At 50.2% G+C, this 25443-nt stretch overlaps 1 protein-coding gene across 2 annotated transcripts; it reads right to left on the bottom strand.

The window, feature by feature from the left end:
* Positions 1-3310: 3310 nt before the first annotated feature.
* On the bottom strand, positions 3311-19067 carry LOC137312206 (SLAM family member 5-like). Of its 2 annotated transcripts, XM_067978855.1 has the most exons (6): positions 18952-19066; positions 15071-15391; positions 13887-14174; positions 11607-11711; positions 8495-8619; positions 3311-5476 (listed from the first exon to the last, which is right to left on the bottom strand). In XM_067978855.1, exons 1-6 carry the CDS (start codon positions 19016-19018, stop codon positions 5390-5392), a joined length of 993 nt encoding a protein of 330 aa, XP_067834956.1. In that variant the 5' UTR covers positions 19019-19066; the 3' UTR covers positions 3311-5389. The 2 variants fall into 2 exon arrangements, with proteins under 2 accessions (XP_067834956.1, XP_067834957.1); XM_067978856.1 differs by lacking the exon at positions 8495-8619 and having other exon boundaries at positions 18952-19067.
* Positions 19068-25443: the final 6376 nt, after the last annotated feature.

Genomic DNA, 25443 nt, shown 5'->3' with positions numbered 1-25443 from the left:
CCCTCGAGCCTGCTCCACCATTCATTAAGACCATGACTGATCTTCGATCTCAACTCCACTTTCCCGCCCGATCCCTATATCCCTTGATTCCCTTTGAGTCCAAATATCCATCGATCCCAGCCTTGACAAGACTCAACGACTCAGCATCCACAGCCCTCTGGGGGAGAGAAATCCAAAGATTCACAACCCTCTGAATGAAGAAATTCCTCCTCATCTCAGTCCTAAATGTCCGACCCCTTATCCTGAGACGATGCCCCCTCGTTCTAGACTCTCCAGCCAGAGGGAAAACAGCCTCTCAGCATCTACCCTCTCAAGCCCCCTCAGATTCTAATATGTTCCAATGAGATCACCTCTCCTTCTTCTAAACTCCAGAGAGTATGGGCCCATTCTACTCAATCTCTCCTCATAGGACAATCCTCTCATCCCAGGAATCAATCTAGTGAACCTTCGTTGCACCCCCTCTAAGGCAAGTCCATCCTTCCTTAGATAAGGAGACCAAAACTGTACCCAGTACTCCAGGTGTGGTCTTATATAATTGCAGCAAGACCTCCTTACTCTTATACTCCAACCATCTTGCAATAAAGGCCATTGTACCTTCCCTAATTGCTTGCTGTACCTGCATGTTAATTTTCTGCGATTATAAGGTATTACTATCAGTTCCCCCCCACCCCGCCCCATGGCATTGCTCCTGGTGAGTGGGATATTACTTTATCAGAATGGAACAGGAGAACTTTTAATGATATAATCCGGAGTGAAACCTTTTTCCTGCCCAAAATCTCGACAAATGATCGCGAGACGCCTCCCTCCCCCTCCCCCTCCCCCTCCCGGGAGTGTAACTGAGAAACACCTTACTCTGTACGTTTGGCGATGAACGTGAATCATGTCCCATCTCTCCAGACAGCGGACTGTTCAAGGCACTGGGCTCAGAATCCGTGAGTAGTTTTATTTATTTTTCAAGATAAATGAGGGAACACCCCACAGTTTTAACAAATGGAGATTTCATAGAAGCATAGAAATAGGAGTAGGAGTAGGCCGTTCGGCCCTTCGAGCCTGCTCCGCCATTCAATATGATCATGGCTGATCTTCTATCTCAATACCATATTCCCGCTCTCTCCCCATACCCCTTGATTCCTTCTGTGTCTAGAAATCTATCCAGCTCCTTCTTAAATATATTCAGTGACTTGGCCTCCACAGCCTTCTGTGGTAGAGACTTCCACGTCAACATACATTTCCAGAAAGGAAAGCATACCATATGTGATGTTTATTGTGCCGATGTGCATTGGGAATCAGTTCGCTGTATAATCAGCTACACAGGACTGCGGTTCTGCACCTGAGGCATCTAGCTTGGACCGACGTGGCCAGCAGGTACATAGCATGCTGGAGGCTTGGGATATGAGTTCAAAGCTTATTAATCTCCCATTTTTCATTTAAATGAGGCCTGCTCACCAAATAGCATCTATGAGCACCTGGGCAGCAGGGTGGGATTTCCTGCACCAGCAGCACATAAAGAGCTGCTGTCACCTTATGAAGAAAGGATGTATTGAGGGGAATATCTAGGAGTACAGGTTCATAGCTCCTTGAAAGTGGAGTCACAGGTGGATAGGGTGGTGAAGAAGGCATTCAGCATGCTTGGTTTCATGGAGTTGGGATGTCTTGTTGAAGTTGTACAAGACATTAGTTAGGCCACACTTGGAATACTGTGTACAGTTCTGGTCACCCTATTATAGAAAGGATATTATTAAACTAGAAAGAGTGCAGAAAAGATTTACTAGGATGCTACCGGGACTTGATGGTTTGACTTATAGGGAGAGGTTGGATAGACTGAGACTTTTTTCCTTGGAGAGTAGGAGGTTTCGGGGTGATCTTATAGTAGTCTATAAAATAATGAGGGGCATAGATAAGGTAGATAGTCAAAATCTTTTCCCAAAGGTAGGGGAGTCTATAACGAGGGGGCATAGATTTAAGGTGAGAGGGGAGAGATACAAAAGGGTCCAGAGGGGCAATTTTTTCACTCAAAGGGTGGTGAGTGTCTGGAACGAGCTGCCAGAGGCAGTAGTAGAGGCGGGTACAATTTTGTCTTTTAAAAAGCATTTGGACAGTTACATGGGTAAGATGGGTATAGAGGGATATGGGCCAAGTGCAGGCAATTGGGACTAGCTCAGTGGTATAAACTGGGCGACATGGACATGTTGGGCCGAAGGGCCTGTTTCCCTGTTGTAAACTTCTATGATTCTATGATAAGAGGATAGCTGCAGACCAAAATCGATCTTTAGATCCACCCAGGGCAAGTAAGCCACATTGGAAGAACAGGGCCAACCAGGTAAAAAAAAATAAAAATCTTGTCGCCCTCCCACCCCTGCGAACCTGTCGCTCTCTCAGCATGTTTGGAACAATGGGCTGGGAATTAATTGACAGATTTAAATGAGCTGCCTTCGTAATCGGGTGAGGTCATCTCATTCAGGCGTGGAAGCATAAGAGCACCTGAGCAACAATGGCCCTGGGGTCACAGCATGGGGATGGTATTGTTGACCCTTGTGTGTTTTGCCTCTATTTTTTAAAACACAATTTTTAAACTAGCATCACACAACGCAGGTCTCACAGATCCGTAAAGATACATCAGGGTTTTTGTGGATTTCCCTCTGAAGCAAATTGAAAATGAGGATACAAATAAAGTTGTCTGTTTGTGACAGCTTCAAAGGGAAATCCGCAGAAAAGAAGGGCTGCTCCTTACGAGCAGATGATGAACCAGATGTCATAAAGCAACAGGTGAACAAACCCATTGCTTTCACAGTTCTGAAGCCAGTTTGATGAACTGCCACCTGTGTTGCTGGAAAGCCTTATCCATCAGCACATTGCAACAGAAATGAATGGTGACATATTCTGATAAAACTTGCTGTGCTGTGAAATGGTATACATTATTCCGTCTGGCCAATGCCAATCACAGGGGGGAAAAATTATTTTTAAAATGCCATGGGCAAAACATATAGCCATGAATCATGCACTTTTAAAGCAGGCATCTAGCAAACAAAACCACACCATACTGGCATGAAGAAAATGAATTTTAAAACCACAGTATTTGATGGCAAAACATTAGAAAGTAGTCACAGAACATCTAGAATGGCATTTTGCATACAGTAGCATGCAAAAGGAGCATATAAAATCTCAATATTGAAAACTGTTGTCGGAAATATTTTAAACTGCTTTCTGCTATCGTGCTATCCTTCTCAAAGCAGACAGTGATCATATTATAGCACAGATCATATTATAGCAGGTACTTTGTGACATACAAAACAATAAAGATGCCTCTCGCTTTTGTTAGCACAAGCCTTATCCTTTTAATAACAGAATATTAAAAGCTAGATAGTAATATGTCTGACAATGAACTGCATTGTCTCCAAAACATTTATTTCAAGACTACATGCAGAGCCGGACGCGCAGTGCTACAGCTAGAAACTCACGCGTAAAGGACTCCCCGGGAATCCTGAATGACTGTCTCTCCAAGTTGCTCGCTGTATCTCTCTTTCAAGGTGGTTAAAGTTCCTTAATCAGCTTTTGCTTTGCAGCCCTCTTGTACACCGTGTTAGAAACGAGGGTAATTTGTCGAATGTTTGCTGAGTTTCACTTTACTGTAGGCACTGTACGACCTTCAGGCCGTCAGATTGCTGCATACGTACCTCCCTGGGGGCGTCAGTCTCCTGTTCCATTGTCTAAACTTTCATCCTTCTCCAATGTTATCGAAAGGATAGGATTTGGGTGCACACGGTTTATGTGCTCGCGTGTCGTAACCATGATTGTTACGTTAACTGTTCTGTCCTCGTTCCGTATTATAAAACAATTAATGTAAAAATATATATCTGTATTCTGATGGCTTTCTGTCTAAACTCTACGTTTACTGATTATGCCCTGAGATTGGCCAGCTTTGGAAACTTTAAAAACCCTTAGCTACAGAGACAATAAAGGAGGGGATGGCAGAAGGGAATAGGAAGAGCTTTGGAAAGAAGTTTAAAGAACAATTCGGAAGGCAAAGAGGAACCACGAAATGAAACTATCAAGGGACAGGACAAGAAAGAGTAAAGTATTCCATAGACACGTTAATAACAAAAGGAAAACCGGAATAGGGAGAGGGCCAGTAAAGGATACACACGATAAACTCACCGGTAAGGGCAGAAATATTGATCAGTTACTTTACCTCAGTATTTAGCAGGGAGACTAACAAGGTGGGCAGGACATTAGAAGGAAAGGTTCAAAAAGGTACAACTGCATTGAAGATAGAAAGGGAGGAGATAATGGATAAACAAATCAAACTTCGAGAGGATAAAACCCCTGGTCCGGATGGATTGCCTCTGCGCATCTTCAAAGAAGTTCTGGAGGAGATAGCAGAGGCACGATTGCAGATATATCAAAATTCATCAGGAAAGGGAATAGTGCCAGGGGACTGGCGGACAGCTAATGTGATTCCGGTATTTAGAAAGTGAGGTAGAACCAGTCCCGGGAACTGTACATCGGCGGTCAGAGAGATAATGGAATCTCCACTCAAAGATGCAACAGAAAAACATCTAGAAACAGAAAATCTAATAAAGAATAGTCAGCACGGATTTCAAAAGGGAAGGTCATGCTTGACCAACCTTCTTGAATTCTTTGAAGAAGTAACAGAGAGGGTCGACAAGGGTAATGTAGTAGATGTAATATATATATGGACTTTCAAAAGGCCCTCGATAAGGAACCGCATTGTCGACTCACGACTAAGGTCGTGAGTCGACCTCTCTATCTCTGTTTTTTTTTTGTTTGTTGTTTTTTTTTTGGTGATTTGTATATTCTGTGAGATCTGGCAGGTAACACCTGTCTGTCTGCACACTGATTGCCTTGGCAACGGGCAGTTGAAAAAACTGTCTGTACTCACCAAGCATTGTTCTGTGAATTATAAATGCGATTTCATTTCGAGGATTTCATTTCACATCGTTCACCTGACGAAGGAGGAAGCCTCCGAAAGCTTAGCTTGTGAATTTAAAATAAAATTGCTGGACTATAACTTGGTGTTGTAAAATTGTTTACAATTGTCAACCCCAGTCCATCACCGGCATCTCCACATCAAGGTCAGAGCACGCAGAGTCAGGGGAGAGGTAGCAGAATGGATAGCGAGCTGGCTACAAGACAGAGAGTAGGGGGTTAGAGGCAGTTACTCAGACTAGGGAAAGGTGGGAAGTGGTGTTCCACAGGGATTGGTAATGGGTAAATGAAGCGGGGGGTGGGGGGAGGAGAGGAGAATTGTTCATTACGCAGCGAGTTGTTACGATCTGGGAACAGGTTTCCTGAAAGCACGGATTGAGTCTCGAGGTTTTCTGGTTCGGGTTGGATTATCTCTCCTCAAAATGTTTCATCCACTCCGCTCTCAATCGGCCCCCAGTCCAAGGTTCTTGATGGTATCGTACACGGTGATTGACGACTGCTCTGTGGGACCCTCAACCTGCTTCACATCCTACAGAAAAAGCAGAAAAGCTTGATTTGATCAAAAGAAACGAGCCAGAACCCACAATCAACGATAGGATAAAAATAGCTGGAACGGAGGTGCTGAACAGCTTGGTATCATTCAGAGTTCCCAAGTCTTTGAAGAGGGGTAATTTCCAGGCTTCTGGGGAAAGAGCAGGGGAGTGGAACCAACTGGATAGCTCTTTCAAAGAGCCGGCACAGGCACGATGGGCCGAATGGTCTCCTCCTGTGCTGTATGATTCTTGTTTTTTTAAAGCTTGATTCTGGGGGAGGTGGGCGTCGCCAGCAAGGCTGGCATTTATTGCCCATCCCGAGTTGCCCCTTGAGAAGGTGGTGGTGAGCCTTCTGCTTGAACCGCTGCAGTCCGTGTGGAGAGAGTGCTGTTCGATCGGGTGTTTTGACCCGGCGACGATGAAGGAACGGACAGTATGTGTACCAGTCGGGGCGCTGATTGAGTTGGGAGGGGGGAATCCTGGAGGAGATGATGTACTCGTGCACCTGCTGCCCTGAGTCCGAGGCGGTGGAGGTTATTTGGACAAGTAGCTCTGCACCACACCGAGGGCTGTGGGATTAGCTAACCCAGCGAGAGAGCTGGGGGTAACAACATTTCAATATCAGTGACCTTTCCAAGAGATTGAGTTACATCGAACCTACAGCACAGAAACAGGCCATTCGGCCCAACTGTTCTATCCCAGTGTTTATGCTCCACACGAGCCTCCTCTCTCCCTACATCATCTCCCCCTATCACCATATCCTTCAATTCCTTTCTCCCTCACGTGTTTATCGAGCTTCCCCCTGAAATCCATCTCCGCTATTTGCCTCAACTACTCCTTGCAGTAGCGAGTTCCACATTCTCACCACTCTCTGGGTAAAGAAGTTTCTCCTGAATTCCCGATTGGATTTATTAGTGACTATCTTCTATTTATGGCCCCTGGTTCTGGTCTCCCCCCACAAGTGGAAACATCTTCTCTACGTCTACCCTATCGAACCCTTACATAATCTTAAAGGCCTCTATCAGGTCACCCCTCAGTCTTCTCTTTTCGAGAGAAAAGAGTCACAGCCTGTTCAGTCTTCCCAGAATGGATATCCTCTCAGTTCTGATATCCTCCTTGTGTTACTTTTTTGCACCCTCTCCACTGCCTCTATATCCTTTTTATAATATGGAGACCAGAACTGTGCACAGTGCTCCAAGTGTGGTCTAACCCAGGTGTTTGGAGACCAGAACTGTGCACAGTGCTCCAAGTGTGGTCCAACCCAGGTATATGGAGACCAGAACTGTGCACAGTGCTCCAAGTGTGGTCCAACCAAGGTATATGGAGACCATAACTTTGCACAATGCTCCAAGTGTGTTCTAACCCAGGTATATGGAGACCAGAACTGTGCACAGTGCTCCAAGTGTGGTCTAACCAAGGTATATGGAGACCAGAACTGTGCACAGTGCTCCAAGTGTGGTCTAACCAAGGTATATGGAGACCAGAACTGTGCACAGTGCTCCAAGTGTGGTCCAACCCAGGTATATGGAGACCAGAACTGTGCCAGTGCTCCCAGTGTGGTCTAACCCAGGTATATGGAGACCGGAACTGTGCACAGTGCTCCAAGTGTGGTCTAACCCAGGTATAGGGAGACCAGAACTGTGCACAGTGCTCCAAGTGTGGTCTAACCCAGGTATATGGAGACCAGAACTGTGCCAGTGCTCCCAGTGTGGTCTAACCCAGGTATATGGAGACCAGAACTGTGCACAGTGCTCCAACTGTGGTCTAACCCAGGTATATGGAGACCAGAACTGTGCACAGTGCTCTAAGTGTGGTCCAACCCAGGTATATGGAGACCAGAACTGTGCACAGTGCTCCAAGTGTGGTCCAACCCAGGTATATGGAGACCAGAACTGTGCACAGTGCTCCAAGTGTGGTCTAACCCAGGTATATGGAGACCAGCACTGTGCCAGTGCTCCCAGTGTGGTCTAACCCAGGTATATGGAGACCAGAACTGTGCACAGTGCTCCAAGTGTGGTCCAACCCAGGTATATAGAGACCAGAACTGTGCACAGTGCTCCAAGTGTGGTCTATCCCAGGTATATGGAGACCGGAACTGTGCATAGTGCTCCAAGAGTGGTCTAACCCAGGTACATGGAGACCAGAACTGTGCACAGTGCTCCAAATGTGGTCTAACCCAGGTATATGGAGACCAGAACTGTGCACAGTGCTCCAAGGGTGGTCTAACCCAGGTATATGGAGACCAGAACTGTGCACAGTGCTCCAAGTGTGATCCAACCAAGGTATATGGAGACCAGAACTGTGCACAGTGCTCAAAGTTTGGTCTAACCCAGGTATACGGAGACCAGAACTGTGCACAGTCCTCCAAGTGTGGTCCAACCAAGGTATATGGAGACCAGAACTGTGCACAGTGCTCAAAGTTTGGTCTAACCCAGGTATATGGAGACCAGAACTGTGCACAGTGCTCCCAGTGTGGTCTCACCCAGGTATATGGAGACCAGAACTGTGCACAGTGCTCCGAGTGTGGTCTAACCCAGGTATATGGAGACCAGCACTGTGCACAGTGCTCCGAGTGTGGTCTAACCGAGGTTCTATACAAGTTTAACAAAACTTCTCTGCTTTTCAATTCTATCCCTCTGGAAATGAACCCCAGTGCTTGGTTTACCTTGTTTATGGCCTTATTCACCTGCGTTGCTACGTTTAGTGATGAGTGTACCTGTCCCTCTTGATCCTTTGCTCCTCTATTGAGTGTCGCACTGTAATCACATCCTTCCTGTAATGTGGTGACCAGAACTGTACCCAGTACTCAAGCTGTGGCCTAACTCGTGTTTTATACAGTTCCAGCATAACCTCCCTGCTCTTATATTCTATGCCTCAGTTAATAAAGGAATGTCTCCTTTGTGCCTTCTTAACCACCTTATCTACCTGTCCTGCTACCTTCAGGGATCTGTGGACATATCCTGTCCCTCAGAATTGATTCCTCTATTGAGAGTCTGAAATGAGTGTCCCATTACCAGTTCATCTCCTTCTGGTGGTAAACGGTCCTTTCGGCACATCTTAAGTAGCTTTGGATTGACCTCAGCATAGATAGTCGTTATTTTGCCTGGAGCTTCCTGTCTCTTTGTCCCGTTCGGACAAACTTTGAAAGGGAAAAATGATGACAGTGAGAGATGTGTGGGTGGGAATTATCGATGGAACTTCTAACCCGACACGAGAATCTGCTCACGCTCTGTCCCACACGCTCCCTCAGCAAATCTCCTTCAAACACAACCGCAACTCGCATTTAAACAGTGCCTTTAACGCGGTAAAATACGTCCCAGGGTGCTTCACAGGAGGGTAAATCGGACACAAACTGACACCGAGCCACATAAAGAGATATGAGGACAGGAGGCCTAAAATCTCAGTTAAAGAGGCAGGTTTTAAGGAGGGCCTTAAGGGAAGAGAGAGAGAGGCGGAGAGGTTTAGGGAGGGAATTCCAGAGCACAGAAGCCCCAGGCTGCTGAAGGCACGGCCGCCAATGGTGGAGCGATGGGAATCGGGGGGATGCGCAAGAGGCCAGAATTGGAGGAGGGCAGAGATCTGGGAGGGTTGGAGGGGCTGGAGGAGGTTACAGAGATCTGAGAGGGTTGGAGGAGGTTACATAGATCTTGGAGTGGCTGGAGGAAGTTACAGAGATCTGGGAGGGTTGGAGGGGCTGGAGGAAGTTACAGAGATCTGGGAGGTTTGGAGGGGCTTTTTTTTTATTCGTTCACGGGATGTGGGCGTCGCTGGCAAGGCTGGCATTTATTGCCCATCCCTAATTGCCCTTGAGAAGGTAGTGGTGAGCCGCCTTCTTGAACCGCTGCAGTCCGTGTGGTGACGGTTCTCCCACAGTGCTGTTAGGAAGGGAGTTCCAGGATTTTGACCCAGCGACAATGAAGGAACGGCGATATATTTCCAAGTCGGGATGGTGTGTGACTTGGAGGGGAACGTGCAGGTGGTGTTGTTCCCATGCGCCTGCTGCCCTTGTCCTTCTAGGTGGTAGAGATCGCGGGTTTGGGAGGTGCTGTCGAAGAAGCCTTGGCGAGTTGCTGCAGTGCATCCTGTGGATGGTGCACACTGCAGCCACAGTGCGCCGGTGGTGAAGGGAGTGAATGTTTAGGGTGGTGGATGGGGTGCCAATCAAGCGGGCTGCTTTATCTTGGATGGTGTCGAGCTTCTTGAGTGTTGTTGGAGCTGCACTCATCCAGGCAAGTGGAGAGTATTCCATCACACTCCTGACTTGTGCCTTGTAGATGGTGGAAAGGCCTCGGGGAGTCAGGAGGTGAGTCACTCGCCGCAGAATACCCAGCCTCTGACCTGCTCTCATAGCCACAGTATTTATATGGCTGGTCCAGTTAAGTTTCTGGTCAATGGTGACCCCCAGGATGTTGATGGTGGGGGATTCGGCGATGGTAATGCCGTTGAATGTCAAGGGGAGGTGGTTAGACTCTCTCTTGTTGGAGATGGTCATTGCCTGGCACTTATCTGGCGCGAATGTTACTTGCCACTTATCAGCCCAAGCCTGGATGTTGTCCAGGTCTTGCTGCATGCGGGCACGGACTGCTTCATTATCTGAGGGGTTGCGAATGGAACTGAACACTGTGCAGTCATCAGCGAACATCCCCATTTCTGACCTTATGATGGAGGGAATGTCATTGATGAAGCAGCTGAAGATGGTTGGGCCTAGGACACTGCCCTGAGGAACTCCTGCAGCAATGCCCTGGGGCTGAGATGCTTGGCCTCCAACAACCACTACCATCTTCCTTTGTGCTAGGTATGACTCCAGCCACTGGAGAGTTTTCCCCCTGATTCCCATTGACTTCAATTTTACGAGGGCTCCTTGGTGCCACACTCGGTCAAATGCTGCCTTGATGTCAAGGGCAGTCACTCTCACCTCACCTCTGGAATTCAGCTCTTTTGTCCATGTTTGGACCAAGGCTGTAATGAGGTCTGGAGCAGAGTGGTCCTGGCGGCACCCAAACTGAGCATCGGTGAGCAGGTTATTGGTGAGTAAGTGCCGCTTGATAGCACTGTCGACGACACCTTCCATCACTTTGCTGATGATTGAGAGTAGACTGATGGGGCGGTAATTGGCCGGATTGGATTTGTCCTGCTTTTTGTGGACAGGACATACCTGGGCAATTTTCCACATTGTCGGGTGGATGCCAGTGTTGTAGCTGTACTGGAACAGCTTGGCTAGAGGCGCAGCTAGTTCTGGAGCACAAGTCTTCATCACTACAGCTGGGATGTTTTCGGGGCCCATAGCCTTTGCTGTATCCAGTGCACTCAGCCGTTTCTTGATATCACGTGGAGGAGGTTACAGAGATCTGGGAGGGTTGGAGGGGCTGGAGGAGGTTACAGAGATCTGGGAGGGTTGGAGGGGCTGGAGGAACATAAGAACATAAGAAATAGGAGCAGGAGTCGGTCATACGACCCCTCGAGCCTCCTCCGCCATTCAATCAGGTCATGGCTGATCTTCGACCTCAACTCCACTTTCCCGCCCGATCCCCATATCCCTCGATTCTCTTGGTGAGCAAATATCCATCGATCTCAGTCTTGAATCTACTCAACAACTGAGCATCCACAGCCCTCTGGGGGAGAGAATTCCAAATATTCACAACCCTCAGAGGGGAGAAACTGTTCCTCATCTCGGTCCTAAATGTCCGACCCCTTATCCTGAGACGATGCCCCCTCGTTCTAGACTCTCCAGCCAAGGGGGAAACAGCCTCTCAGCATCTACCCTCTCAAGCCCCCTCAGAATCTTATATGTTTCAATAAGATCACCTCTCATTCTTCTAAACTCCAGAGAGTATCGGCCCATTCCACTCAATCTCTCCTCATAGGACAACCCTCTCATCCCAGGAATCAATCCAGTGAACCTTCGTTGCCCCCCCTCGAAGTCAAGTCTATCCTTCCTTAGGTTAGGAGACCAGAACTGTACCCAGTTACAGAGATGGGGAGGGGCGAGGCCGATGGAGGGGAATTAAAGGGGGAGGACCTTTGGCAGGAAGGTTTGCTGCCCCAAACAGTACTGACACAATTCCCCGCACACCCCCAGAATCGGGAGCTCCTCAGACCCAGGAATTTTAGGGTTCAGCGACTTACTTGTTTCTTTATTCTTGTAGAGAATGAATAATAGACCGGCCAATAGAATGACGAGCATCAGCACAATAACCACTATAACCACTGTGGCAGTAGATGACTGTGTCCCTGGGGAGGAGAAACATTCTCACAGATATTACTCCATCCAATCTTCATGGGCACAGCAACACGTTCTCCACCTCCAATCCCCTCCCCTCCAATTCCCTCCCCTCCAATCCCCTCCCCTCCAATCCCCTCCCCTCCAATCCCCTCCCCTCCAATTCCCTCCACTCCAATCCCCTCCCCTCCAATTCCCTCCCCTCCAATCCCCTCCCCTCCAATCCTCTCCCCTCCAATTCCCTCCACTCCAATCCCCTCCCCTCCAATCCCCTCCCCTCCAATCCCCTCCCCTCCAACCCCCTCCCCTCCAAACCCCTCCCCTCCAATCCCTTCCCCTCCAATTCCCTCCACTCCAATCCCCTCCCCCCCAATTGCCCTTCCCTTCAATACCCTGCCCCTCCAATCCCCTCCCCTCCAAATCCCTCCCCATCCCCCCTAATTCCCTTTCCCTCCAATACCCTTCCCCTCCAATCCCCTCCCCTCCAATTCCCTATCCTCCAATTCCCTCCCCTCCTATCCTCTCCCCTCCAAATCCCTCCCCTCCAATCCCCACCCCCGTGATTCCCTCCCCCATGATTCCACGTCCCTCCAATACCCCTCCCTTCCAATCCGCTCCCCTCCAATTCCCTTCCCCTCCAATCCCTTCCCCTCCAGTTCCCTTTCCCTCCAATTCCCCTCTCCTCCAATTCCCCTCTCCTCCAATTCCCCTCTCCTCCAAGTCCCCTCCCCTCCAATTTCCTCCCCTCCAATCCTATCCCCTCCGATTCCCTCCCCTCCAATGCCACCTCCTCCAATGCTTTCCTCTCCAATTCCCCTCTCCTCCAATTCTCCTCCCCTCCTAGCCCTTGCCCTCCAATTCCTTTCCCTCCAATTCCCCTCTCCAATTCCCCACCCCTCGAATTCTCGTCCCTCAAATTCCCCCTCCCTCCAATCCCCTCCCCTCCAACCCCCTGCCCTCTGATTCCCCTCCCCTCCAATTCCCCTCCCCTCCGATCCCCTACCATCCAATTCCCTTCCACTCTAATTCCCATCCCCTCCAATCCCCTCCCCACCAATCCTCTCCCCTCCAATTCCCTCCACTCCAATCCCTTCCCCTCCAATTCCCCCCCTCCAATCCTCCCCCAATTTCCTCCACTCCAATCCCCACCCCTCTGATTCCCCACCCCTCCGATTCCCCACCCCTCCTATTCCCCACCCCTTCAATTCCCTCCCCTCCAATCCCCACCCCCCGATTGACCTTCCCTCCAATACCCTGCCCCTCCAATCCCCTCCCCTCCAATTCCCTTCCCCTCTAATTCCCCTCCCCTCCAATCCCGACCCCTCCAATTTCCTCCCCTCCTCTCTTGAAGGTGCTGTCTCTCGCTGGACGACACACTGACGACCCCCACCGGCGATAACAGACACTGAGATCCCATTCGAACCATCATTTCCACCTCCCCTCTCTCAACCAGAGACTCCTTTTCAAATGGAAAAATCTCTCCATTGAGAACCCCGTCTTACTGACTCTATCTCTGCTCCCTCTACACTGTCCCATCAAACACTCCCAGGGCAGGTACAGGGTTAGATACAGAGTAAAGCTCCCTCTACACTCTCCCATCAAACACTCCCAGGGCAGGTACAGGGTTAGATACAGAGTAAAGCTCCCTCTACACTGTCCCATCAAACACTCCCAGGGTCAGGTACAGGGTTAGATACAGAGTAAAGCTCCCTCTACACTGTCCCATCAAACATTCCCAGGGCAGGTACAGGGTTAGATACAGAGTAAAGCTCCCTCTACATTGTCCCATCAAACACTCCCAGGGGCAGGTACAGGGTTAGATACAGAGTAAAGCTCCCTCGACACTGTCCCATCAAACACTCCCAGGGCAGGTACAGTTTTAGATTCAGAGTAAAGCTCCCTCTACACTGTCCCATCAAACTCTCCCAGGGCAGGTACAGGGTGAGATACAGAGTAAAGCTCCCTCTGCACCGTCCCATCAAACACTCCCAGGGCAGGTACAGGGTTAGATACAGAGTAAAGCTCCCTCTACACTGTCCCATCAAACACTCCCAGGGCAGGTACAGGGTTGGATACAGAGTAAAGCTCCCTCTACAGTGTCCCATCAAACACTCCCAGGGCAGGTACAACACGAGACTGTCTAATACCTGAATGCAGTTGTTTGCTTCTCTCACTGTGACACTTACCAGATACGGTTATATTACAGACATCACTCAGCTTGATCTGTGCAGTGTCCTTACTGACTGGGTTCCAGGCTTCACACCTGTACACACTCTCCTTGACATCCGATGTGTAATAGATCCGGAGTTCCTCTCCGTATCCAGAGAGATAATGGTTGCTGTCATTCCCCAACTCCTCTCGTCCCCTCCACCATCGGAAGCTGGTGAGATTGCCTGAGGTCACTGAGCAGGTCAGGGTGATGTTACAGATCCCCTGGGTGACAGTAGCCGTGATGTTCGTTCCTGACACACGCTCTGACATTAGGATAGAAAGAAAAACACAGGCAGGCCTGTGAGAAAGTAATGGAGGCCCTTGTGTGACAGTTCAATACCCAACTATCCCCTCCCCACCACCCGTGTCGTCTACGATGCTCCCGAGTCAACATTAAGCAGATCCCGTCTCAGTCCTCCATCCGCCATTTTAACTGTCTCGCTCCCCCGCTGGTTTCACGCGGATCAAAATGGAGGAGAGTCACACACATTCATCGCACACTCCTTCGCTCAAATTCACCGTTGTTGGGTTTGTATCCCGGGAATTCTCTCTGGTTCAGTGTCATCACTCACTCCTGTAAGCTGAGCCTGTGTCCCTTAAGATCTGGAGTGCGCCCTCTCGTTCTGTCCGAGATCGCATTAAATAAGATGGAGACCCTGGGCTTGTGATCGGGAATCATAACTCTAAACCCTGGGTACTGGAACGTTTTGTGGGCTGTCCTGTCAATCCTTCTCGTGAAATGATTCCCAGATTCTCCGAATGTCGAAAGACTCAGGATTCAGACCGACAACTGATTTATTTCCACGAGGCAGGTGAATGAACAGCAAACAGTACAAGATGGTGAAAGGCACAGAACTGTATTCTGGTATTTCACAGTGAGTCTGAGATTGTGGGGAACCTGTTTCATCTCCCCTCTCCATCCCTCCAATGGAAACAGGGTTCACACTGGGATTGAGTAAATCCAGCAATGCACTGCGTGTACCGCCAGACTCAGGCTGCCTCACCCCCACACCCCTGAGATCAGTGACCCCAGTATGGGCACCGACAATTAGGAGCGATTCAATAAACTTTGTAATGTACAATATCTGTCCCAACCCATTAATTTGGGGTCTTTCAGTAATGGGTGAAGCCCAGAATCAGCAGATACAATCTCACTCACCGTACACGTCCAGTCGAACCAGCTCCGGATTTTCTTGTCCTAACTTTCCTGTTACAATCACCTCATACACACCACTGTCCTCTCTCTGTAAGTCACTGATTTGCAGACTGTAATTCTCTGGAAGAAGCTTTATCCGTCGTGTGTACACATCAGTGCCGAACGTTTCAACATTCTTGTTCATGTATCTCGCTATTCTGACATTGGGTGTTTTGCGTTTCCAAACAACCTCAACATCCTTCGATCCGACTGTGATCCCAACAGGTAAAATAATCGACTGACCCAGGGATCCATTCACAGGGGGATGGAGAGTCTGAATTTCACCTGAGATAACAGGAGGAGACAGTGAGTGTGTGTGGAACAGAACAAGCTCAGTGATTGAGGAACGAGTTGGAGAGATATATAACCCAGTGCCACATCTCCACAGGGTCTCAAAGTGACTGAAGGGCAAGGAAATACATTTGAAGTGTTGGAATGTGAGAAATGGGGCAGATAATTTGTGGAGGAGTGAGAGTAAAGAACCCTCTACACTGTCCCATCAAACACTCCCAGGGCAGGTACAGGGTTAGATACAGAGTAAAGCTCCCTCTACACTGTCCCGTCAAACACTCCCAGGGGAGGTACAGGGTGAGATACAGAGTAAAGCTCCCTCTACACTGTCCCGTCAAACACTCCCAGGGCAGGTACAGGGTTAGATACAGAGTGAAGCTCCCTCTACACTGTCCCATCAAACACTCCCAGGGCAGGTACAGGGTTAGATACAGAGTAAAGCTCCCTCTACACTGTCCCATCAAACACTCCCAGGGCAGGTACAGGGTTAGATACAGAGTAAAGCTCCCTCTACACTTTTCCATCAAACACTCCCAGGGGCAGGTACAGGGTTAGATACAGAGTAAAGCTCCCTCTACACTTTTCCATCAAACACTCCCAGGGGCAGGTACAGGGTTAGATACAGAGTAAAGCTCCCTCTACACTGTCCCGTCAAACACTCCCAGGGGAGGGACAGGGTTAGATACAGAGTAAAGCTCCCTTTACACTGTCCCTTCAAACACTCCCAGGGCAGGTACAGGGTTAGATACAGAGTAAAGCTCCCTCTACACTGTCCCGTCAAACACTCCCAGGGCTGGTACAGGGATAGATACAGAGTAAAGCTCCCTCTGCACTGTCCCATCAAACACTGGCAGGACAGGTACAGTGTTAGATGCAGAGTAAAGCTCCCTCTGCACTGTCCCATCAAACACTGGCAGGACAGGTACAGTGTTAGATACAGAGTAGAGCTCCCTCTGCACTGTCCCATCAAACACCCAAAGGGCATCTGCAGGATTAGATACAGAGTAAAGCTCCCTCGACACTGTCCCATCAAACACTCCCAGGGTCAGGTACAGGGTTAGATACAGAGTAAAGTTCCCTCTACACTGTCCCATGAAACAATCCAAGGGTAGGTACAATGATAGATACAGAGTAAATCTCCCTCTACACTGTCCCGTCAAACACTCCCAGGGCAGGTACAGTGTTAGGTACAGAGTAAAGCTCCCTCTACACTGTCCCGTCAAACACTCCCAGGGGCGGGACAGGGTTAGATACAGAGTAAAGCTCCCTTTACACTGTCCCATCAAACACTGGCAGGACAGGTACAGTGTTAGATACAGAGTAAAGCTCCCTCTACACTGTCCCATCAAACACTGGCAGGACAGGTACAGTGTTAGATACAGAGTAAAGCTCCCTCTACACTGTCCCGTCAAACACTCCCAGGGCTGGTACAGGGATAGATACAGAGTAAAGCTCCCTCTGCACTGTCCCATCAAACACTGGCAGGACAGGTACAGTGTTAGATGCAGAGTAAAGCTCCCTCTGCACTGTCCCATCAAACACTGGCAGGACAGGTACAGTGTTAGATACAGAGTAGAGCTCCCTCTGCACTGTCCCATCAAACACCCAAAGGGCATCTGCAGGATTAGATACAGAGTAAAACTCCCTCTACACTGTCCCGTCACACACTCCGAGGGCAGGTACAGGGTTAGATACAGAGTAAAGTTCCCTCTACACTGTCCCATGAAACAATCCAAGGGTAGGTACAATGATAGATACAGAGTAAATCTCCCTCTACACTGTCCCGTCAAACACTCCCAGGGCAGGTGCAGTGTTAGGTACAGAGTAAAGCTCCATCTACACTGTCCCGTCAAACACTCCCAGGGCGGGTACAGTGTCAGATACAGAGTAAAGCTCCCTCTGCACTGTCCTATCAAACACTCCCAGGGCAGGTACAGGGTTAGATACAGAGTAAAGCTCCCTTTATACTGTCCCATCAAACACTCCCAGGGCAGGTACAGGGTTAGATACAGAGTAAAACTCCCTCCACACTGTCCCATCAAACACTCCCAGGGCAGGTACAGGGTTAGATACAGAGTAAAGCTCCCTCTACACTGTCCCATCAAACACTCCCAGGGCCGGTACAGGGTTAGATAAAGAGTAATTCTCCCTCGACACTGTCCCGTCAAACACTCCCAGGGCAGGTACAGGGTTAGATACAGAGTAAAGCTCGGTCTGCACTGTCCCATCAAACACTCCCAGGGCAGGTACAGAGTTAGATACAGAGTAAAGCTCCCTCTACACTGTCCCATCAAACACTCCCAGGGCAGGTACAGGGTTAGATACAGAGTAAAGCTCCCTCTACACTGTCCCATCAAACACTCCCAGGGCAGGTACAGGGTTAGATACAGAGTAAAGCTCCCTCTACACTGTCCCATCAAACACTCCCAGGGGCAGGTACAGGGTTAGATACAGAGTAAAGCTCCCTCTCCACTGACCCATCAAACACTCCCAGGGCAGGTACAGGGTTAGATACAGAGTAAAGCTCCCTCTACACTGACCCATCAAACACTCCCAGGGCAGGTACAGCACGGTTTAGATACAGGGTATGTTTTTATCTGGTGGACACTTGTCTCTCCTTTGCCCTCACACAATTATAGAAACAAAGAACTCTGAAAGATTTTGGAACAAATGAAACCGCACAAGGCTCAGTGAGAGATTGGAAATGGTCAGCCAGGGTGTGAGGAGCTCTCTCTGTAATGGGAGATATTTGCTGATGCAGTTCACAGACTGCGAGATACAGCAAGTGCTGGCAGTAAATGGTTCAGGAAGAGAAGCTTGTTTATTGTAAAGGGGAAGTGAAGAAATATTTTAATCAGAGAATGGTGCAGGGCTCTGGGTAAAGAGGGAGTGAGATAGAGAGAGAGGGAGATAGAAAGAGGGAGAGAGAGAGAGAGGGCGAGAAAGAGCGAGGGAGAGAGAGAGAGACAGAGAGAGGGAGAGGGAGAGAGAGAAAGGGAGAGACAGAGACAGAGAGAGGGAGAGAAAGAGAGAGGGAGAGAGAGACAGAGAGAGAGAGAGGGAGTGAAAGAGAGAGAGTGCGAGAGAGAGATAGAGAGAGAGAAAGATAGAGATTGGGAGAGAGAGGGAGCGAGGGACGGAGAGAGAAAGTGTCAGAGATAGAGAGCGAGGGAGGGGGGAGGAGAGAGAGAAGGAGAGAGAGATAGAGAGAGAGGGAAGGAGGGAGAGAGAGTGAGATATATTGAGAGAGAGAGAGAGAGGGAGGGGGAGAGAGAAAGAGAGACAGAGAGAGAAGGAGGGAGGGAGAGAGAGAAAGAGAGATCGAGAGGGAGAGAGAGAGGGAGAAAGAAAGACAGAGAGGGAGAGAAATAGAAGATAGAGAGGCAGAGACAGCAAGAGAGAGAGAGACGGAATTGTTGCGATGTTTGGCCTAGCAGAGACCCAGGGACCGACTACAATGGGCCAAATGGCCTTCACACACACTGGAAACGTTTAAGATGTTCTCACACTTCTCGCTGCTCTTCACACACAATCGATTAAAAAATATCTCTTACCCACACAGATGGCAAACAGGAACACACAGACAAGGCTCCAGACCCGTCCTGCACACAACTGACACATCTCTGGGTTTTATTCAGAGCATCGGGGACTCTCGAAGAGGTGAAGCAGAGGATCAGGAAGTGGTTATTGTCACAAATTTAGGTAACTCGTGCTACAGACTGCTATCTGGTCGGGTAATCTCCATCACACAGAGGGGGAGCATCAGAAACAGTGGGGGGAGCAGAGGGAATGGGACTGAGGGGAGAGATCTTTCAGAGAGAGAGGGGCACAGGGGGTGATGGGGTGAATGGGGAAAGGGGGAATGGGACTGAGGGGAGAGATCTTTCAGAGAGAGAGGGGCACAGGGGGTGATGGGGTGAATGGGGAAAGGGGGAATGGGACTGAGGGGAGAGATCTTTCAGAGAGAGAGGGGCACAGGGGGCGATGGGGTGAATGGGGAAAGGGGGAATGGGACTGAGGGGAGAGATCTTTCAGAGAGAGGGGACACAGGGGGCGATGGGGTGAATGGGGAAAGGGACTGAGGGGGGAGATCTTTCAGAGAGAGAGGGGCACTGGGGGCGATGGGGTGAATGGGGGAATGGGACTGAGGGGAGAGATCCTTCAGAGAGAGAGGGGTACAGTGAGAGAGAGAGAGAGAGAGAGAGAGACAAATAGAAGATAGAGAGGCAGAGACAGCAAGAGAGAGAGAGACGGAATTGTTGCGATGTTTAGCCTAGTAGAGACCCAGGGACCGACCACGATGAACCGAATGACCTTTGCACACACTGGAAACGTTTAAGATGTTCTCACACTTCTCGCTGCTCTTCACACACATTCGATTAAAAAAATATCTCTTACCCACACAGATGGCAAACAGGAACACACAGACAAGGCTCCAGACCCGTCCTGCACACAACTGACACATCTCTGGGTTTTATTCAGAGCATCGGGGACTCTCGAAGAGGGGAAGTGGAGGATCAGGAAGTGGTTATTGTCACAACTTGTGGTGGGTGACGAGAGCTACAGACTGCTATCTGGTGGGATTTCAGAGAGAGAGGGGTAGAGGGGTTGATTAGGAACAGGAGGAGGCCATTCAGTCCCTCGAGCCTGTTCTGCCATTCAATGAGATCATGGCTGATCTGTGTCCTTACTTCCTCTGCCCGACTTGGCTCCATATCCCTTCATACCCCCTCGGCCAGCAAAGACTCCCTCGATTTTCACTCCCTTCACCACCGGCGCACAGTGGCTGCAGTGTGTACCATCCACAGGATGCACTGCAGCAACTCGCCAAGGCTTCTTCGACAGCACCTCCCAAACCCGCGACCTCTACTACCTGGAAGGACAAGGGCAGCAGGCACATGGGAACAACACCACCTGCACGTTCCCCTCCAAGTCTACTGAACTCCAGTGTATACAGACCCAATCTTTCCTCATAAGATAACCCCCTCATCCCAGGAATCAGTCCAGTGAACCTTCTCTGAACCACCTCCAAAGCAATTATGTCCTTTCTTAAATAAGGAGACCAAAACTGCACACAGTATTCTAGATTTGGTCTCACCAATGCCCTGTACAACTGTAGCAAAACATCTCGACTTTTATATTCTATTCCCCTTGCAATAAATGACAACTTTCCATTTCCCTTCCTAATCACTTGCTGTACCTGCAGACTAACCTTTTGTGATTCATGGACTGGGACACACAGATCCCTCTGTACCTCTGAGTTCTGCAATCTCTCTCTAATCAAGAAGGCTAATGGAACGCTGGCCTTTATATCTAGAGGACTGGAGTACAAGGGGGCAGAAGTTATGCTGCAGCTGTACAAAACCCTGGTTAGACCGCACCTGGAGTACTGAGAGCAGTTCTGGGCACCGCACCTTCGGAAGGACATATTGTCCTTGGAGGGAGTGCAGCGTAGGTTTACTAGAATGATACCCGGACTTCAAGGGTTAAGTTACGAGGAGAGATTACACAAATTGGGGTTGTATTCTCTGGAGTTTCGAAGGTTAAGGGGTGATCTGATCGAAGTTTATAAGATATTAAGGGGAACGGACAGGATGGATGGAGAGAAACTATTTCCGCTGGTTGGGGATTCTAGGAGTCGGGGGCACAGTCTAAAAATTAGAGCCAGACCTTACAGGAGCGAGATTAGAAAACATTTCTACACACAAAGGGTGGGTAGAAGTTTGGAACTCTCTTCCGCAAACGGCAATTGATACTAGCTCAATCGCTAAATTTAAATCTGAGATAGATAGCTTTTTGGCAACCAAAGGTATTAAGGGATATGGGCCAAAGGCAGGTATATGGAGTTAGATCACAGATCGGCCGTGATCTTATCAAATGGCGGAGCAGGCACGAGGGGCTGAATGGCCCACTCCTCTTCCTATGTTCCTTTAGAGGTTAGGATAGAGGAGGGATCTGTACATGGTGAGACACCGAGCACAAGTGCGCAGGAGCCAGGACGGAGGGAACAGATACCACAGGTGCCAGCTCGCCAGAGGGCGCGGTCGCTCACTAGTTCTGCTGCCGAGGAGTCAGATGAGGACTTCGATGGGCCAGGCTGCAGAAGACGGCTGATGGGCGTACACCACCAAATGCTTGGGGCACTGGAAAGCCCGCCAGAAAGCCTGCGCACAGTGAGAAGGGGCATGGAGGAGCCCAGCTCCAACTTTGCGCAGAGCTTGGAGCCCATCCTTTCCCACATGGAACGGGTGGTCACCTCCATCAGCGCACCTGTGGAACCCACCATGATGCAGCGTCTGATGACCGATGTCACAGCTTCCATTGCAGCACAAACATCTGCCATCCAAGGTCTGACTGCTGCCTTGGAAGCTCAGACTGCTGCCTTGGAAGCTCAGACTGCTGCCTTGGAAGCTCAGACTGCTGCCTTGGAAGCTCAGACTGCTGCTACCGTGGCTGTGGGGACCATTGTGGAACGTGGCTTCCAGGGCGTCACAGCACTCCAGCAATCCGTTCTCCAGCCGATCACCAGGACTGCTGAGGCGCCGCCCGGGGAGAGTGGCAGTGGCGCCATGGCAGTCGGACCTGCTGTCCTCTCTCGGGACGACAGCATCCCTGCTCCCACCCCTGCCAGTCCGCCAGTGCCCCTGTCGGCCAGCCAGGCCAGACTGCTGCAGCCCATGCTGAGATGGTGCCGTCTGAAGCCGGGCCCTCCAGGCCCGGAGCTGCTCGAGGTCGTCCTCCAAGGCCATCTGCACGCTCCTCCATTGAAGGCCAGCAGCCTCCCACCACCCATGCTCCAGCCACTGGGGAAGCACCTCGTAGGAGCACTGGGATAGGTAAAGGCACACGGACAACAGGCACTGAGGGAATGCACAAGGGGGAATAGTTCTGTTGTATTTGCATAATTTCATTTATTCCTTGATAAATGAGAGTTTGATTTTTGCATTTGGTGGTGGTTTTTATTGATGCGATGAGCTGAGAGGGACACCAATGTGTAATCAGATGGAGGGCGATTTCATTGTCTTGTGGGAGGGGAAAGGTGGGGACTGTTGGTGAGTTGGGGGATGTAGTTCACATTATTCATAGAATCATAGAATCATAGAAGTTTACAACATGGAAACAGGCCCTTCGGCCCAACATGTCCATGTCGCCCAGTTTATACCACTAAGCTAGTCCCAATTGCCTGCACTTGGCCCATATCCCTCTGTACCCATCTTACCCATGTAACTGTCCAAATGCTTTTTAAAAGACAAAATTGTACCCGCCTCTACAACTGCCTCTGGCAGCTCGTTCCAGACACTCACCACCCTTTTGAGTGAAAAAATTGCCCCTCTGGACCCTTTTGTATCTCTCCCCTCTCACCTTAAACCTATGCCCCCTCGTTATAGACTCCCCTACCTTTGGGAAAAGATTTTGACTATCGACCTTATCTATGCCCCTCATTATTTTATAGACTTCTATAAGATCACCCCTAAACCTCCTACTCTCCAGGGAAAAAAGTCTCAGTCTGTCGAACCTCTCCCGAAAAAGTCAAACCATCAAGTCCCGGTAGCATCCTAGTAAATCTTTTCTGCACTCTTTCTAGTTTAATAATATCCTTTCTATAATAGGGTGACCAGAACTGTACACAGTATTCCAAGTGTGGCCTTACTAATGTCTTGTACAACTTCAACAAGACATCCCAACTCCTGCATTCAGTGTTCTGACCAATGAAACCAAGCATGCTGAATGCCTTCTTCACCACCCTATCCACCTGTGACTCCACTTTCAAGGAGCTATGAATCTGTACTCCCAGATCTCTTTGTTCTATAACTCTCCCCAACGCCCTACCATTATTGATAGAGGGCACGCATCAGGCGAGCACGCACAGCCCTCGCAGACAAGGCGTGCGGTTCCTGCTGCACCCTTGCGTCTTCCTCCACTTCCTCTTCCGGCTCCACCCCCTGCTCCTCCTCCTCCTCAGCCTCTTCCTCCTCCTGCTCCTCCGCCTCTTCCTCCTCAGCCTCCTCCTCCTCCACCTCTGGCTCAGGATCTTCTCCGATCATTGATGGCAAAGGCAGGTCCCTCACGACGGCGAGGTTGTCCAGCATGCAGCAGACCACCACGGATCTGCCCACCCGCTCAGGGGAGTGCTGCAGGGCTCCTCCAGACCGGCCCAGGCAGTGGAAGCGTTGTTTGAGGAGGCCCTATGGTGTGTTCCACGATGTTGCCTGTGGCAGCATGGCTCTCATTATAGGCCTGCTGTACACGTGTGCGTGGGTCCCTGACCGGTGTCGTGAGCCACGGCGTGAGGGGATAGCCCTCGTCGCCCAGCAGCCAGCCTTTGACCTGCCGAGTCGGGTGAAAGACGGCTGGCACGATGGACTGCCGCATGACGAAGGCGTCGTGACTGCTCCCAGGGTAGCGGGCATCGACCTCCATGATTCGATACGTGTGGTCGCACGCCAGCTGCACGTTGAGGGAGCGGAAGCCCTTTCGGTTGACGAAGACGGCCGAGTTGATGTGCGGGGCACGCAGGGCGATGTGTGTGTGTGCAGTCCATGGCACCCTGCACCATGGGGAAGCCCAGCGATGCGGGCGAACCCCCGTGCTCGCTCGCTCGCTCGTTCTGCTTGTCTCTGTGGAGCGGGAAGGTGATGAACCTGCTCCTCATGAGGTACAGTGCGTCTGTGAACTCCCTCATGCGGCAGTGCACTGCGTACCGCCAGATGTTGCACACGTCGCCAGCGGAGGCCTGAAATGACCCTGAGCCGTAGAAATTCAGCACCACGGCGAGCTTCACAGCCACAGGCAATGCTGCCCTCGCCCTGCTCTGAGGCTGCAGCTGTGGCCGCACCGGTCGACAGATCTCGCTGACGGCTTCCTCGGTGAACCTCAGGCGTCGGATGCAACCCTCCTCGGTCGTGTTGAGGTGAGAGAATTGATCCCTGAAGACCCTCGTTGGGTAGGGCCTCCCGCTCAGTGCCCTGCGCCCCCTCGGCCTCCGTCACCTGGCCTATCGACCTGCTGGGCGCGGCCTCTCTGCACGCCCCCAGTCATGCTCAGTGCCCAGCGGGAACCCTAGCAGACCCGCCCATGGTCGGCAGGAATGTTGTTCCACCAGGGTTATAACTTTCCGACCCGTAAGGCAGCACCTACCAAAGCACTCTCACAAGCACTCTAGGGACTCTCAATAAGGAGAGGGAGCTTCAAAAAACACTTCCTATTAGAGTCAGAGAGAGAGAGAGGGGACTGAGAGACACCAGTCAGTGTACAGATATCTCCCTGAGAGAGAGGGGACTGAGAGACACCAGTCAGTGCACAGATATCTCCCTGAGAGAGAGCGGACTGAGAGACACCAGTCAGTGGACAGATATCACCCTGAGAGAGAGGGGACTGAGAGACACCAGTCAGTGTACAGATATCTCCCTGAGAGAGAGGGGACTGAGAGACACCAGTCAGTGCACAGATATCTCCCTGAGAGAGAGGGGACTGAGAGACACCAGTCAGTGTACAGATATCTCCCTGAGAGAGAGGGGACTGAGAGACACCAGTCAGTGTACAGATATCACCCTGAGAGAGAGGGGACTGAGAGACACCAGTCAATGTACAGATATCTCCTTGAGAGAGAGGGGACTGAGAAACACCAGTCAGTGTGCAGATATCTCCCTGAGAGAGAGGACTGAGAGACACCAGTCAGTGTACAGATATCTCCCTGAGAGAGAGAGGGACTGAGAGACACCAGTCAGTGTACAGATATCACCCTGAGATAGAGGGGACTGAGAGACAACAGTCAGAGTACATATATCACCCTGAGAGAGGGGACTGAGAGACACCAGTCAGTGTACCGATATCTCCCTGAGAGAGAGTGACTGAGAGACACCAGTCAGAGTACAGATATCTCATAGAGTCATAGAGTTATACAGCACGGATAGAGGCCCTTCGGCCCATCGTGTCCGCGCCGGCCATCAAGCCCTGTCTACTCTAATCCCATATTCCAGCATTTGGTCCATAGCCTTGTATGCTATGGCATTTCAAGTGCTCATCCAAATGCTTCTTGAATGTTG

The sequence above is a fragment of the Heptranchias perlo genome, unplaced genomic scaffold (genome assembly GCF_035084215.1).
Source record: "Heptranchias perlo isolate sHepPer1 unplaced genomic scaffold, sHepPer1.hap1 HAP1_SCAFFOLD_403, whole genome shotgun sequence".
Taxonomy (NCBI): domain Eukaryota; kingdom Metazoa; phylum Chordata; class Chondrichthyes; order Hexanchiformes; family Hexanchidae; genus Heptranchias; species Heptranchias perlo.
The sequence above is the reverse complement of the archived record's forward strand: the minus strand, read 5'-3'. Positions and strand labels throughout refer to the sequence as shown.